The sequence below is a fragment of the Cetorhinus maximus genome, chromosome 2, assembly GCF_964194155.1.
Source record: "Cetorhinus maximus chromosome 2, sCetMax3.hap1.1, whole genome shotgun sequence".
Classification (NCBI taxonomy): Eukaryota; Metazoa; Chordata; class Chondrichthyes; order Lamniformes; family Cetorhinidae; genus Cetorhinus; species Cetorhinus maximus.
In genome coordinates, this window is record NC_135880.1 from 7,527,261 (window position 1) to 7,545,255 (window position 17,995).

At 45.8% G+C, this 17,995-nt stretch overlaps 1 protein-coding gene across 1 annotated transcript in view; it reads right to left on the reverse strand.

Moving 5' to 3' along the window:
* Positions 1-17,995, reverse strand: part of egflam (EGF-like, fibronectin type III and laminin G domains) — a 170,050-nt gene that overhangs the window by 139,240 nt on the left and 12,815 nt on the right. Inside the window, exons 2-4 of the mRNA XM_078560625.1 lie at positions 4,318-4,424; positions 3,706-3,792; positions 1,936-1,962 (exon numbers count right to left, since the gene is read on the reverse strand). Of these exons, the coding sequence (XP_078416751.1) occupies positions 1,936-1,962; positions 3,706-3,792; positions 4,318-4,424 (221 nt within the window). The remainder of the gene's footprint in view (positions 1-1,935; positions 1,963-3,705; positions 3,793-4,317; positions 4,425-17,995) is intronic.

The following is a 17,995-nucleotide window of genomic DNA, read 5'->3' on the forward strand; positions in this document are numbered from 1 at the left end:
GTATCACCCACTGAAATATACCGAGGCATCACACACTGAAATAAACCCGGGTATCACACACTGAAATACACATGGATATCAACCACTGAAATGCACCTGGGTATGACCCACTGAAATATACCCGGGTATCACACACTGAAATACACCCAGGTATCACACACTGAGATACACCCGCGTATCACACAGTGAAATACACCCGGATATCACCCACTGGAATATACCCGGATGTCACACACTGAAGTACACCTGGGATCACACACTGAAATACACACGGGTATCATCCACTGAAATACACTCGGATATCACTCAATGAAATACACCTGGGAATCACCGACTGAAATACACCCACATATGACCCACTGAAATACACCCAGGTATCACACACTGGGATAAACCCGGTTATCACCCACAGAAATACACCCGGATATCACACACTGAAATACACCCACATTTCAACCATTAAAATACACCCGGCTATCACCCACTGAGATATACCCGGGTATCACACGCGGAAATATATCCGGGTATCACACACTGAAATACACCTTCATATCACCCACTGAAATACATCCAGGTATCACACACTGAAATACACCCGCATATCACACACTGAAATACAGCCAGATGTCACATACTGAGATACACCCGGGTATCACTCACGGAAATATACCCGGGTATCTCACACTGAGATACACCCGGGTATCGCACACTGAAATACACCTGGGTATCACACACTGAAATACACCTGGATATCACAAACTGAAATACACCCGGGTATCGCACACTGAGATACACCCGGGTATCACTCACGGAAATATACCCGGGTATCTCACACTGAGATACACCCGGGTATCGCACACTGAAATACACCAGGGTATCACACACTGAAATACACCTGGATATCACACACTGAAATACACCTGGGTATCACACACTGAGATACACCCGGGTACCACACACTGAAATACACCTGGGTATCGCACACAGAAATACACCCACATATCACACACTGAAATACACCCAGGTATCACCCATGGAAATGCACTCAGATATCACACACTGAAATACACCTGGGTATGACCCACTGAAATACACCTGGGTATTACACACTGAAATACACCCAGATATCACACTGAGATACACCCGGGTATCACCCATGGACATACACTCGGATATCACACACTGAAATACACCTAGGTATCACACACAATCGCAGATTATCTGGTTATCATTGGAGTGTCTCAAATTCTAAAGTGACAAAGTTGAGTGTATTTATGAGCCAACGTACATTGCTCACCATGATGTAAGGTCCAAATCCCAGGGATACAACAACAACACCCTGCTTCTAAATAGCACCTTTCATACAGCAAAATGTCCAGTGCCTTTTACAGGGACATAATCATACCAAGTTAGTCACAGATCAACAAAATGTGGCTGGGGTGATTAAGAGCTTTGAAAAATTTGGGTTTTAAGGAGTGTCTTAGGGTAGGAGAGAGAGGCCAAGTGTTAGTTGTAGGGAGTGAATTCCAGAGTTTAGGACCCAGGCAACTGTAGGCACAGCCACTAATGGTGGAGCAATTAAAATTGGGGATGCAGAGAGGCGGAATGAGAGGAGCACTGATATGACAGTGGATTATGAGGCTAGAGTTAGGGACGGCGGGGGGGAGGCCATTGAAGGACGAGGTTTTTTTTCACTCAAGGCATAGCTGGACTGGACGTCAATGTCGGTCAGGGGAGCAGAGGGGCGATGGGTGAGAGTTCGGATACCGGCAGCAAAGTTTTGGATGAGATGCGGTTCACGGAGAGTGGAAACTGGCATTTCAGGCGGGAGAGCAGTGGACTGTCAAATCCAGGAGGGATAAATGAACATTCCCATGAGAGCTAAAATTCAATCGACAGGGTCAAACACACTACTTAAATTTCCGAAATACTTACATAAATTTGCGCACTTTTTATTCGATCCTGCAAAACACACATAAAAATGATCATCTTAGCCAATATCCAACATCTCAGCTTCCTACAGAACTAGCCCAGTGGAGATGTCCAACTGTGGATTGCCATAGCTTCAAGTGAAGGACTGAAACCCTGTGGAGTCACTTCTTTTCCCTTGATCCTGTCATCGTGTCCAATTCATCGACCCACAGCACAAAACTCCGCCTAACTGAGGCAACGCTGACAGTTGTGTCATGTCAAACTGGGCCAGTAAGGGGCATTGCTCCCAGATCTGGGTTGACCCATATTTGGAGGGAAGGGTGCAGGGAGCTCTTGGGGGGGAATGGTTTGGGGGTTGGAATGCAAAAGGGGTGGAAGTTATGCTCCGGTAGTAGAAATCGCTTATCAGATCCCATCTGGAGTAACTGTGCTCTGAAAGGATACATTATAATGTGGTTGACTCTTAACTTCCCTCTGAACTAAGGCAATTAGGGATGGGCAATAAATGCTGGCCTAGCCAGCGATGCCCACATCCCATGGGTGAATAAAAAAATAATAACCTTTGGAGGGGTTGGAGTGGAGATTTACCAGAACGGTGACAGGGCTGAAGGTGATAAATGATGAGGACATGTTCTATAGGCTAGGCTTGTTATTCCCTCCAATGTAGAAGATTAAGGGGGTGATTGGATTGACAAATTTATGGTGATCAAAGGAATTGATAGGGTTCGACGGAGTGAAGAGATGTTATAACCAACATAAACCCAGGGTTTAAAGGGGGAACTAGGCTGTTAGGGCAAGTGTATTGAAACACCAAAGGCTACCCCTACAGGGAAACAGGCAGGTGGACCAGTAAATTCGGGTGTACCCGCTGCGAGTCCACCCAGCCCCTCTATGATTTTATGAGCAGCGAGAGAGATGTCGGGTAGGTCTCCCACCCATGACCCAGTTGAGGCACCTAAGTGGGCAAGTGATGCCCAATTAAGGGCCTCATCCACCACTGCTCCGATTTATAACGGGTGGCAGGAGAGACCTGTGCCCAATGGGTAGTCTGGCAGGCTGAATGCTGTGGGCTGCTGGTCAGCGAAAGGGGTGGGTGCCTCATTTGCAGCCCCACAGTGTCAATCGGAGGCTCCCCTCCTACAGTTTTGCCTCCCTGTGTCCACTCTCACCCCTGCCCTGTCCAACAAGCCCCCTCCATGAGCCAACTAACTGAAGTGAAGGCCCCAAAATTTACGCTGGGGTGTGGGGAGCTCAACTTTAGTGTAAAATTCAAATGTGGGGGAAAGCAGTCTGACTGCCCTTGTCAGCACTTCCAGAATCACAATTTTTAAAAATTTGTTCTTTGGATGTGGGCACCGCTGGCTAGGCCAGCATTTATTGCCCATCCCTAACTGCCCCTTGAGAAGGTGGTGGTGGTTAGCTGTCTTCTTGAACCGCTGCAGTTCATGTGGTGTAGGTACACCCACAGTGCTGTTAGGAAGGGAGTTCCAGGATTTTGATCCAGCGACAGTGAAGGAATGACGATATATTTCCAAGTCAGGGTGGTGAGTGACTTGGAGGGGAACTTCCCATCTGTCTGCTGCCCTTGTCCTTCTAGATGGTAGTGGTCATAGATTTTGGAAGATGCTGCCTAAGGAGCTATTTACATGGGCAACTTTTGACAGTAACGAACTAACGACAAAGGATAAGAATTTATGATGCTTTTTACATTCTATGAACCAACATTTATTGATAAATGAATCCAACCATCCCCTTACTATGCCAGATACTGACCACGTTGTGATGATCCTGGTTGAGCAGTAGATCCTGAGCTATCTTGGGCAGGACAGGTCTGCTACTCTTCATCTCTGTGTAAAGTACCTGGCCAACAGGAATCACAGACACTGTTTAGAAGGAGTCAGTTTGGTTTCAAATATTCCTCGTGAAAATTTCCACTTTCCAAATCCCCAAGCAGTTTACAGGACACTCCCTCCTCCACTTCAATCGAATCAGGAGATTCCAATGTCCCAACTTTCCCTCACCTCAGGACAATGACCATGAGGCTGTTCCCCTCCACCCAGCAGGGAGGATCATGACCAGAAGATCTTCCTTCCTCACCCAGGGGCTCGGGCATGTCTGAAAGACCCCCCCACCTCTTGCCCACCCAGGATGAAGACAAAGTCCAAAGACCCTCCTCGTTCACCCAGGACAAGGACAATGTCTGAAAGATCCTCCTTCTCCACCTGGGACCCAGAGCAATGACTAGGGCTCATTTCAATAATGAGGGAATCCCCTCTTCCACAGTTCAGTCGAATAGCAATAATGGAATGCCATCAAATATTGAGGTTCCATCTTTCCCCCTAGCCCTGTTCTACCTGGACCAGGGTTCACTTGATGTGCATTTACCGTGTAACTGGTGATGCCGCCTGGCCGCCGTGGTGTTCTCCATTGGACTCTGAAAGCTGTACAGTTCAGGGCTTCCAACTGCACCTCCTGCGGGGGGCTTGGTCTCTCTGGCTCGGAGAAAACGTTTGGTGAGAATAAGGCAGCAAGGTATCAATCTCACAATCGTTCCTCTATCACAGTCTGGTCTCATACATAGAAACATAGAAACTAGGAGCAGGAGTAGGCCATTCGGCCCGTCGAGCCTACTCCGCCATTCATTATGATCATGGCTGATCATCCAACTCAATAGCCTGCTCCCGCTTTCTCCCCATACCCTTTGATCCCTTTCGCCCCAAGAGCTATATTTAACTCCTTCTTGAAAACATACAATGTTTTGGTCTCAACTACTTTCTGTTGTAGCAAATTCCACAGGCTCACCACTCTCTGGGTGAAGAAATTTCTCCTCATCTCAGTCCTAAATGGTCTACCCCGTATCCTCAGACTGTGACCCCTGGTTCTGGACTCCCCCAGCATTGGGAACATCCTTCCTACATCTACCCTGTCTAGTCCTGTTAGAATTTTATAGGTTTCTATGAGATCCCCCCTCATTCTTCTGAACTCCAGCAAATATAATCCTAATCGACTCAATCTCTCCTCATATGTCAGTCCCATCATCCCAGGAATCAGTCTGGTAAACCTTCACTGCACTCCCTCTATAACAAGTACATCCTTCCTCAGATAAGGAGACCAAAACTGCACACAATATTCCAGGTGTGGTCTCACCAAGGCCCTGTACAATTGCAGCAAGACATCCCTGTTCCTGTACTCGAATCCTCTGGCTATGAAGGCCAACATACCATTTGCCTTCTTTACCGCCTGCTGCACCTGCATGCTTACCTTCAGCGACTGGTGTACGAGGACATCCAGGTCTCGTTGCACATTCCCCTCTCTCAATTTATAGCCATTCAGATAATAATCTGCCTTCCTGTTTTTGCTACCAAAGTGGATAAACTCACATTTATCCACATTATATTGCATCTGTCATGCATTTGCCCACTCACTCAGCTTGTCCAAATCACACTGAAGCATCTCTGCATCCTCCTCACAGCTCACCCTCCCACCCAGCTTTGTGTCATCTGCAAATTTGGAGATATCACATTTAGTTCCCTCATCTAAATCATTAATATATATTGTGAATAGCTGGGGTCCCAGCACCGATCCCTGTGGTACCCCACTAGTCACTGCCTGCCATTCGGAAAAAGACCCATTTATTCCTACTCTTTGTTTCCTGTCTGCCAACCAGTTTTTTGTCCATCTCAATACACTACTCCCAATCCCATGCGCTTTAATTTTACATGCTAATCTCTTATGTGGGACTTTGTCAAAAGCCTTCTGAAAGTCCAACTAAACCACATCCACTGGCTCCCCCTCATCAACTCTACTAGTTACATTCTCGAAAAATTCCAGTAGATTTGTCAAGCATGATTTCCCTTTCGTAAATCCATGCTGACTCTGTCCGATTCTGCCACTGTTTTCCAAGTGCTCAGCTATTACATCTTTTATAATGGACTCTAGAATTTTCCTCACTACCGGCATCAGGCTGACTGGTCTATAGTTCCCTGTTCCAGAGTCTATACAATCTCGGAAGTTGACCACCAATGCATTCACAATTTCTCGGGCCTCTTCCTAGGGTTCAGTACTCTGGGATGTAGATTATCAGGCCCCGGGGATTTATCGGTCTTCAATCCCATCAATTTCTCCAACACCATTTCCCTATTAATATTGATTTCTTTCAGTTCCTCCCTCTCACTAAACTCTGTGTTCCCCAACATTTCTGGTACGTTATTTGTGTCCTCCTTTGTGAAGACAGAACACAAGTATGTGTTTAGTTGGTCAGCCATTTCTTTGTTCCCCATTGTAAATTCCCCTGTTTCTGACTGTAAGGGACCTACATTTGTCTTCACCAATCTTTTTCTCTTCACATACCTACAGAAACTTTTACAGTCAGTTTTTATGTTCCCCACAAGCTTACTCTCGTACTCTCTTTTCCCCTTCTTAATCAATCCCTTGGTCCTCCTTTGCTGAATTCTAAACTGCTCCCAATCCCCAGGTCTGTTGTCTTTTCTGGCCAATTTGTATGCCTCTGCCTTGCATCTAATACTATCACTAATTTCCCTTGTAAGCCATGGTTTGACCACCTTTCCTGTTTTACTTTTGCACCAGACAGAAATAAACAATTGTTGTAGTTCACCCATGTGCTCTTTGAATGTTTGCCATTGCCTATCCACCGTCATCCCTTTAAGTAACGTTTCCCAATCCATCATAGACAACTCGCGTCTCATACCATTGTAGTCTCCTTTATCAAGATTCAGGACCCTAGCCTCAGAATCAACAATGTCACTCTCCATCTTGATGAAGAATTCTATTATATTATGGTCACTCATCCCTAAGGGGCCTCACACAAATAGATTGCCAATTATTCCTTTCTCATTACACAATACCCAGTCTAGGATGGCCTGTTCTCTAGTTGGTTCCTCAACGTATTGGTCCAGAAAAACATCCTGTATACACTCCAGGAATTCCTCCTCTACGGTATTGTTACTAATTTGATGCAGATTAAAGTCATAATAACAGATGTTCCTTTATTGCATGTATCTCTAATTTCCTGTTTAATGCCATCCCCAACATCACCACTACAGTTTGGGGGTCTATATACAACCCCCACTAATGTTTTTTGCCCCTTAGTGTTTCTCAGCTCTACCCATACAGATTCCACATCGTCGGAGCTAATATCTTTCCTCACCATTGAGTTAATTTCCTCTTTAACCAGCAAAGCAACTCCACCGACTTTTCCTTTTTGTCTGTCCTTCCTAAATACTGAATACTCCTGGATGTTCAGTTCCCATCCCTGGTCACCCTGCAGCCATGTCTCCGTAATCCCGACTATATCATACCTGTTTACATCTATTTGCGCGGTTAATTCATCCACTTTATTGCGAATGCTCCTCGCGTTAATGCACAAATTCTTAAGGCTTGTCTTTTTAACATTACTTGTCCCGTTCCCACTATTTTTCACTGAGGCCCTGTTTGATCCTTGCCCTTGATTTCTCTGCCTATCACTTTTCTTATTCCCCTTTCTGTCTTTTGTTCTTGTCCATGATTCCCCCTCCTCTGACTCCTTGCATAGGCTCCCATCCCCCTGCCATTGTAGTTTGTACTCTCCCCAACCACTCTAGCAAATATTCCCCCTCAGACATCAGCCCCAGTCCTGCTCAGGTATAACCCGTCCAGTTTGTACTGGTCCCACCTCCCCCCAGAACCGGTCCCAATGTCCCAGGAATCTGAAACCCTCCCCCTCACACCATCTCTTCAGCCACGTATTCATCTAATACATCCTACTATTTCTACTCTGACTAGTACGTGGCACTGGCAGTAATCCCGAGATCACTACCTTTGAGGTCCTACTTTTCAACTTACTTCCTAACTCCCTATATTCTGCTTTTAGGACCTCATCCCTTTTTTTACCTATGTCGTTTGTACCAATGTGTACCACAACCACTGGCTGTTTACCCTCCCCCTTCAGAATGTCCTGTAGCCGCTCTGAGACATCCTTGACCCTAGCGCCAGGGAGGCAACATACCATCCTGGAGTCTCGTTTGCCACCACAGAAACACCTATTTATTCCCCTTACAGTTGAATCCCCTATAACTATTGTATTCCCACACTTTTTACTCCTCCCCTATGCAGCAGAGCCAACACTGGTGCAATGAATTTGGCTGTTGCTGCTTTCCCCTGAGAGGCCATTCCCCCCAACAGTGTCCAAAGTGGTATATCTGTTTTGCAGGGGAATATCCACAGGAGATTCCTGCACTGCCTGCCTAGTCCTCTTGCTCTGCCTGGTGGTCACCCATTCCCTTCCTGCCTGTGTACCACATGTAGACCCATTCGTTCATATGCCAAAAGTTTATTTATTTAAAATCAACTTTGATCGCAGTCTAGTGCCATCCTGAGGTAAGTTTTACAATCTATCATTTTTCCAAGTAAAATATTTCCAACTTCAAAAGAGGATGTAAAGATAGGCCCAGCAGCTACAGACCAGCCAGTTTAATTTCAGTGGTGGGAAACTTCTAGAACATATTTGGAGCAATATTAATGGCCACATGGAAAAATGCAGGTTTCTTAAGGAAAGCCAGCATGGATTTCTTAAGAGAAAATCATGTTTGACCAACTTGCTGGAGATTTTTTGAAGAGGTAACAGAGAGGGTTGATGAGGGTAATGTTGTTGATGTGGTGTACACCGACATTCAAAAGGCATTCGATACAGTGCCACACAACTGACCTGTGAGAAAAGTTATAGCTCATGGAATAAAAGGGACAGTAGCAACATGGATATGAAATTGGCTGAGAGACAGGAAACAGGGAGTAGTGGTTAATTGATATTTTTCAGGCTGGAGGAAGGTTTGTAGTGGAGTTCCCCAGGGGTCGGTATTAGGACCCTTTCTTTTCCTGATATATATTAATGATCTAGACCTTGGTGTAAAGGGCTCAATTTTAAAATTTGCAGATGATACGAAGCTTGGGAGTGTTGTGAATTGTGAGGAGGACAGTTACTGAACTTCAAATGGACATAGATAAGTTGGTGGAGTGGGCAGATAGGTGGCAGATGAAGTTCAATGCGGAGAAGTGTGAGGTGATGCATTTTGGTAGGGAAAACATGGAGGGACAATATAAAATTAAAAAAACAGAAAATGCTGGAAAAACTCAGCAGGTCTGGCAGCACCTGCGGAGAGAGAAACAGTTTTAACATTTTGAGTCTGTATGACTCTTTTTCAGAGCTGAGAAGTAGAAATATGATGGATTTTATACTGTTTGAGAGAGGGGATGGAGCAGGTAGAGCAAAGGGAAGGTCAGGGATAGATGGGAACTCAGGAGAGATTGACAAAGATGTCATGTACATAAGACAAAGGGAGTGGTAATGATAGTGTTAAAGACTGAGGCAGGTGCTAATAGGAGCCTAAATGTGAGATAGCAGGAAGTGTTTATAGCAGAAAAAGGGTCAGCGCTCTCTGAAAGCAAAATATAAGAACAACTTACAGATTGGCCCTATGGGGGGAGGGTGTTGGGAAAAAATATACCAAAATGAAGGACAGAGTTCATGGTCTGAAGTTGTTGAACTCAATATTCAGTCCAGAAGGCTGTAAAGTGCCTAGTCGGAAGATGAGGTGCTGTTCCTCCAGTTTGCGTTGGGCTTCACTGGAACAATGCAGCAAGCCAAGGATGGACATGTGGGCATGAGGGCAGGGTGGAGTGTTGAAATGGCAAGCGACAGGGAGGTCTGGGTCATGCTTGCGGACAGACCGAAGGTGTTCCGCAAAGCGGTCACCCAGTTTGCGTTTGGTCTCTCCAATGTAGAGGAAACCGCATTGGGAGCAGAGAATGCAAGCATGACCCAGACCTCCCTGTCGCTTGCCATTTTAACACTCCACCCTGCTCTCATGCCCACATGTCCGTCCTTGACCTGCTGCAATGTTCCAGTGAAGCTCAACGCAAACTGGAGGAACAGCACCTCATCTTCCGACTAGGCACTTTACAGCCTTCCGGGCTGAATATTGAGTTCAGCAACTTCAGACCATGAACTTTGTCCTTCATTTCTACTTCTCTTCAGGTCTGAAGAAGAGTCATACGGACTCGGAGCGGTAACTCTGTTTCTCTCTCCACAGATGCTGCCAGAACTGTTGAGTTTTTCCAGCATTTCCTGTTTTTATTTCAGATTTTCAGCATCCATGGTATTTCACTTTTCTTTTAGAGACATAAAGGTTACAATTCTGGACTGGGTGCAGGAACAGAGGGACCTGGGTGTACATGTGTATAAATCATTGAAGGGGGCGGGACAGGTGGAGAGAGCAGTTAATAAAGCACATAGTATCCTTGGCTTTACTAACAGGGGCACAGAGTACAAGACAAGGTGATCATGTTCACAGAACCTCAGAGTCACTGAATTGTTAGGGCACAGAAGGAGGCCATTCGGCCCATCATGTCTGCACCGGCTCTCCAAATGAGCATTATAACCTAGTGCCATTGCCCTGCCTTTTCCCCGTACCCCTGCACATTGTTTCTATTCAAATAATCATCTGATGCCCTCTTGAATAACTCAATTGAACCTGCCTCCACCACACTTCCAGACAGTGCATTCCAGACCCGAACCACTCAAAGTGTGGAAAAGTTTTTTCTCACATCACATTTGCTTCTTTTGCAAATCACTTTAAATCTATGCCCTCTCATTCTTGATCCTTTGACGAGCAGGAACAGCGTCTCCCTATCTACTCTGTTCAACCCCCTCATGATTTTGAGCGTCTCTATCAAATCTCCTCTTAGCCTTCTCCTCTCCAAGGAGAACAGTCCCAACCTCTCCAATCTATCCTCATAGCTGAAGTTTCTCATCCCCGGAACCATTCTTGTAAACCTCTTCTGCACTCTCTCCAACGTGTCCACATCCTTGTGCGTCGCAAACCAGGAAATTTTGAGTCTCTCCACTGCAGCTCACATTCAGCTTGATTTGCTCCTCCCTCCCTTCCCCCGATGGTTCAGAAGGTGGTGGTGGTGGTAGCGGGCCGTTTATGGTGAGTGTTGCCCCCTTCCCCCCTCAGCGCAGATCCTGGATTCACCGCAGCAGCAGCTTCTGCTTCCATCCGAGCCCTGACACTACCCAGCATCCACCCCAGCCCGAGGGAAACACGGCCCTGCCATTGGCTGCTGCCAGGCTGAACTTGGAAAAGACACGAGTTAGACTTCAGCGGGAGCACTGTGTCCAGCTCTGGGCACTGCTCCTTAAAAAGAGGTGAAGGCATTGGAGAGAGTACAAGAAAGACTCACAAGAACGGTTCCAGGGACGAGGAACTTCAGGGATGAGGATAGATTGGAGGAGTTGGGACTGTTTTCCTTGGAGAAGAGAAGGTTGAGAGGAGATTTGAAAGAGGCATTAAAATGATGAAGGGTCTGGGCAGAGTAGATAGGGAGAAACTGTTCCCGTTTGTGAAAGGATTGAGAACGAGAGGGCACAGGTTTAAAGAAAGTGGCAAAAAGAAGCAAAAGTGACATGAGGAAAATCTTTTTCACCCAGCGAGTGGTTAAGGTCCAGGATTCACGGCCTGAGAGTATGGTGGAAGCAGGTCAATCGAGGCATTCGGAAGGGAATTAGACAGTTATCTGAAGAGGAAGAATGTGCAGGGTTATGGGGAGAAGGTAGGAGAATGGAACTAAGTGAATTGCTCATTCTGAGAGGCGGTGCAGACATGATGGGCCGAATGGCCTCCTTCTGCACTGTGAGAATTCTGTGAAACACAAAAATACAAAACAAATGACTGAAAAAGCAGATTAAAGTAATGTGTTGGTCATTCAATTAAGGTTTTTATGCTATCAAAATTTAATAACCGTTAGAGAATATTTGTTGTGTGGACGAGATACGGCATTGGACTATTCTTAGATCCTTTAATTTTACCTCTTACTTCAGTTAGTCTTTTTTAAATTCTGTAGCTGGTAGCCACTACAAAAACTATCTGCTGGTGGTGAGGCTTGGAGTTCGACAGCGATCTCACAAAAGACCAGCAGAGTTGATCGCTTCTGTTCTCGAGCAACTCCAGACCAGATTCGTGTAAAGCATTTGAGTAGCTATTGATAATCAGGGCCAAAAATGGCTTTGTGAGTGCGCTTAACCACAAAGGTGTCCGGTGTTCCAATGGGGAGAGGGCAGGCGGGGTGGTGGACAAAGGATGTGAAAAGGGTTAGGAATCATTGCTTGAGAGGAAATGGTACTTCAGCTTCTGAAACATGTACAATTCATCACTCAGTTGAACAACAGCCACCAAGAGATGGTCCCTCAAGGGTCCCAGTACCATTTCATCAGTATCCAAACTCCAATATGGAACCAGCTCAAACCTTCATAGAAAGGCAGGTTGATTTCACCCCTGCAGTGCCATGTAGCACATGGTGCAATAGGAGGACCTTTACAATGCAGAGGCCCAATGGAAGTTACATTTTTTGTTTCATTGGATCCTTCCTCATCTATCAAATTCCACAGTCACTTTTTAACCAGGGATACTGGGAATTTAAATCCACATGTTGGGTTTGGCCATTAAGGAACAAGAACAAAATGAAAACTCAAATTATAAATTAAAGAAAAATACCTTCTTCCCTCTACATTGTCCCCATCAAACACTCCCAGGACAGGTACAGCAGGGAGCTAGATACAGAGTAAAGCTCCCTCTACACTGCCCCCAGCAAACACTCCCAGGGCAGGTTCAGCAGGGAGTTAGATACAGAGGAAAGCTCCCTCTACACTGTCCCCAGCAAACACTCCAAGGATAGGTACAGCACAGGGTTAGATACAGAGTAAAGCTCCCTCTACACTGTCCCCATCAAACACTCCCAGGACAGGTACAGCACGGGGTTAGATACAGAGTAAAGCTCCCTCTACACTGTCCCCATAAAACACTCCCAGGACAGGTACAGCACAGGGTTAGATACAGAGTAAAGCTCCCTCTACATTGTCCCCATCAAACACTCCTAGGACAGGTACAGCACGGGGTTAGATACAGTGTAAAGCTCCCTCTACACTGTCCCCATCAAACACTCCTAGGACAGGTACAGCACGGGGTTAGATACAGAGTAAAGCTCCCTCTACATTGTCCCCATCAAACACTCCTAGGACAGGTACAGCATGGGGTTAGATACAGAGTAAAGCTCCCTCTACACTGTCCCCATCAAACACTCCTAGGACAGGTACAGCACGGGGTTAGATACAGAGTAAAGCTCCTTCTACACTGTCCCCATCAAACACTCCCAGGGCAGGTACAGCACGGGGTTAGATACAGAGTAAAGGTCCCTCTACACTGTCTCCATCAAACACTCCCAGGACAGGTACAGCACGGGGTTAGATACAGAGTAAATCTCCCTCTACACTGTCCCCATCGAATTGATTGATTGATGGCAGTCTGGGTGAGTAAGGAAGTGTTGATCTCTTTGTAAAAAACAAATTTTTGTTGACATTTAGCATTTAACTGAAATGTACTGTCTAATTTCTAAATATCCCAGCCTTAAGTAAGGTTTTCAGGAGTCCACTGGCAAGAGGAGCTGAAATTAACTAAAGAAGGAAAGCAGCTTAAACCAGCCTTTCTGTAACTGGGGTCAGGTACCTGCTCGGTTTCTGTGCAGGATATATAAGCAGCCACTTCAGTGCGACTTAGCACAGAGTGTGACTTTCAGCAGAGTGCTGGAGTTGGACGATTAAGGGATTTAAGTGAGGAAGGAAAGCAGATGCTCCTTTGCTTTTGTCTTTTCAAACTTGTTCACCTGCAGAAATTGGTTCTTGGCTACTCTAGGGGTAGCTGTTTGGCGAGTATCTGGTAAGTGGTTAAAGGCTATTCTATTCATAAGGTTTTAAAAAAAAAACTGGTGGTACAGTTAATAAAATATATTAAAAAAGGAAAAACTAAGTGAATAATATAATTAATTAATAGATTAAACACGTTAAGGTTGGCAGGATAGGTGGTGCCGGTAATGCAGGTGATGTGTCAAGGCTGTAGTATGTGGGAAGTCCTGGGTGACAGTGTGATCCAGGGTAAACACATCTGCAGCAAGTGTTTGCCGCTTGAGGAGCTTCAACTCAGAGTCATTGAGCTGGAGGCTGAGCTGCAGACACTGCGACACATCATGGAGGGGGAAGGTTACCTGGATGTCCTATGTCTTATGGTCTTATCTTGATTGGTAAGGGGATCAAAGCTTACGGGGAGAAGGCAGGAGAATGGGGTTGAGAAACTTATCAGCCATGATTGAATGGCGGAGCAGATTCGATGGGCCGAATGGCCTAATTTCTGCTCCTATGTCTTATGGTCTTATGGTCTTATGGATGCTTTGTGCCAGGAGGCAGTCACACCTCTTAGGACAGGGTGCTCTGATCTGGCCAGTGGTCAGGGACAGGAGGGTGTGACTGAGAGTGAGGAAGGTAAGGGGACCCAGACAGAAGGAGTGCAGGGACTTCAGCCTCTGCAATTGTCCAACAGGTATGAGGTTCTTTCAAATTGTTTGGATGAGAGTGGGGGCTGCAGGGTGTTTTGAGCTAACTGACCATGGCACCGTGGTACAGGAAGCCATTCAAGCAGTGGTAGCGGACAGTATAGTGAGCAGATTGACATGGTTCTCTGCAGTACATAGCGAGAGTCCAGACAGCTGTGTTGCCTGCCTGGTGCCAGGGTTCAGGACATCTGCTCACAGCTGGAGAGGAACTTGCAGTGGGAGGGAGAGGATCCAGTTGTTGTGGTCCATGTAGGTACCAGTGACATAGGTAGAATTAGGAAAGAGGTTCTACGAAGTCAGTATGAGAAGCTAAGTACCAAATTAAAAAGCAGAAGCTCAAAAGGTAATAACCTCTGAATTATTCACTGAGCCATGTACAAATGGGCATGGCACAAATAAGACTGGAGAAATGAATGCGTGGCTCTAGGACTGGGTGTGGGAGAAGTAGGTTACTGTTCAAGGGGCACTGGCAGCAGTACTGGGGAAAGTGGGGCTGTACCGCTGGGACGGTCTACACCCGAAACGTGCTGGGACCGGTGTTCTAGCGAGCCAAAAAAACTAGCAAAGTAGAGAAAGTGTTAAAATAAATAATGGGGGCCAAGGGATCAAATTTGGGAAGATGTGGTGAACCAAAGAATAGAGACAAGGCAAGAGAGAAAGGTATTAATACGGGAAATGATAAACAGAATGTGACAGGAAGGGATAGAGAATACAAATCTACGAGTAAATCAGCAGTCAAAGCTAGAGGTTACTAAAATAATAAAAGGACAAAAATAAAGGCTCTGTATCTGAATGCATGTAGCATTCAAAGCAAAACAGATAAACTGATAGCACAAATAGAAATAAATATGATCTGATGGCCATTACAGAGACATGGCTGCAGGATGACATACATTGGGACCTGAATATTGAAGGGTACGTGACTGTTAGAAAGGACAGGAAGCTAGGAAAAGGTAGAAGGGTGGCTTTGCTAATTAATGATGGTATTAGCACAGTAGAGAGGGCTGGCCTAAGTTCAGGAAACCAGGATGTAGAAGCGGTTTGGGTAGAGACAAGAAATGATAAAGGTAAGAAATCATTTGTGGGAATGGTGTACAGGCCCCCTAATTGTAACTACAAGGTAGGACAGGGTATAAAGGAAGAGATAATGTGAACTTGTCAGAAACGTACAGTGATAACATGAGGGGGTTTTAATCTACATATAGACTGGAAAAAGCAGATGGGCAAAGGTAGCCCAGATGAGGAGTTCATAGAACGCGTGCAGGATAGTTTCTTAGAATAACATGTTCTGGAGCCAACCAGGGAGCAGGCTATACTAGATTTGGTATTGAGCAACGAGATAGGATTAACTGATAACCAGTTATGACACAGCAGTTGGTAAAGGCTGAGTTATTTAAAATCCCAGAGGGAAACTTGAACAACTGTCATAACCTATATTTTCAATTGGTATGTTTGAGATGCAGCTCTGAATTCAGGAATAAGACCATCAAGCCTCCAGAGGTTTTTTATATAAAACTAAATTAAACATTTGTTAATTTAACAACAAATTAAACACATACCTATGTCCACAATTTACCACCATAATAACTTTTATACAAATTCCTGAATTAACCACTCCCAGGAAATCTCCACCAAGGCAACAATAGACTTTAAACAGACACTGGGCAAAGCACATCTGGCCGTACAAATTCAAAATGAGGCTCTTTGCAATTTGGTTCCTTTGCACACACAGCTGTAGGCTTGCAGGCTGGTTAGATCTTAAATGCCTCTGCCTTACACACACAAACTCCTTTCTGTTTACACCTAGCTTTTCCTTTGAATGTAAATTTTCCATGGTATCCTAGGCTTTGAACATCACATCTTCTAACAATAACATTTTCATCCCACTAATTTTATTAATAATATGAACACATTACTTGGCATCTCCCAGCTAGTGGCAAGATTTCGCCCATTCTTCTGAGTGGTTTATTTAAAACTGCAAATTGCCCCCCTTGACCCCTATGTTTCCAAACGACTCCATGGGCAGGATGTTGCCCTTGGCGGGGATGCTCGGTGGGGGTGGTCGGGAAGTTGGCCGCCACCTACGATCGGATCCGCACCGCGATTTCATGCGGGCGGAACAAATAAGGCTCTCCCTGCTTGATCATAAGCGACAGAGCTGAGTGCTGCCTGTGCGGGCCGGGGGGAAGAGGGAGAGGCAGGCCTAGCGCGCAGTTCGCGCAAGCACGAGAGAGAGCGCTTCAATCTCCCTGAGGCACGGAGCTGCCTCAGGGAGACTGAAGTGCTTCTTAAAAAATTAATAAAGACAGTAAAAATTTAATAAAACATGTCCCCTCGTGTGAATCTGTCACATGAGCTGGGACATGTTTTTAACCCATTCGTGGATAAGGTTTCCTAAAAAAATGCCAAGGCTGCTTTCTTTATAATCATTCTCGGGATGTGGGCTTTGCTGGCTGGGCCAGCATTTATTGCCCATCCCTAGTTACCCTTGAGAAGGTGGTGGTGAGCTGCCTTCTTGAACCGCTGCAGTCCATGTGGTGTAGGTACACCCACAGTGCTGTTAAGGAGGGAGTTCCAGGATTTTGACCCAGCAACAGTGAAGGAACAGTGATATATTTCCAAGTCAGGATGGTGAATGACTTGGAGGGAAACTTCCAGGTGATGATGTTCCCATCTATCTGTTACCCTTGTCCATTTAGATGGTAGTGGTCATGGGTTTGGAAGGTGCTGTTGCTGGAGCCTTGGTGAATTCCTGCAGTGCATCTTGTAGATGGTACACACACTGCTGCTACTGTGCGTCGGTGGTGGAGGGAGTGAATGTTCGTTGATGTGGTGCCAATCAAGCAGGCTGCTTTGTCCTGGACGGTGTCCAGCTTCTTCAGTGTTGTGGGAGCTGCACTCATCCAGGAAAATGGGGAGTATTCCATCACACTCCTGACTTGCATCTTGTAAATGGTGGACAGGCTTTGGGGAGTCAGGAGGTGAGTTACTCATCACACAATTCCCAGCCACTGACCTGCTCTTGTAGCCACAGTATTTATATGGCTAGTCCAGTTCAGTTTCTGGTCAATGGTAACCCCCAGGATGTTGACAGTGGGGGATTCAGTGATGGTAATGGCATTGAACATCAAGGAGCGATGGTTAGATTCTCTCCTGTTGGAGATGGTCATTGCCTGGCACTTGTGTGGCACGAATGTTACTTGCCACTTATCAGCCCAAGCCTGGGTATTGTCCAGGTCTTGCTGCATTTGGACGTGGACTGCTTCAGTATCTGAGGAGTCGTAAATGGTGCTGAACATTGTGCAATCATCAGCGAACATCCCCATTTCTGACCTTATGATGGAAGGAATGTCATTGATGAAGCAGCTGAAGATGGTTGGGCCGAGGACACTACCCTGAGGAACTCCTGCAGGGATGACCTGGAATTGAGATGACTGACTTCCAACAACCACAACCATCTTCCTTTGTGCTAGGTATGACTCCAACCAGTGGAGAGTTTTCCCCCTGATTCCCATTGATTCCAGTTTTGCTGGGGCTCCTTGATGCCACACTCAGTCAAATGCTGCCATGATGTCAAGGGCAGTCACTCTCACCTCACCTAAGGAGTTCATCTCTTTTGTCCATGTTT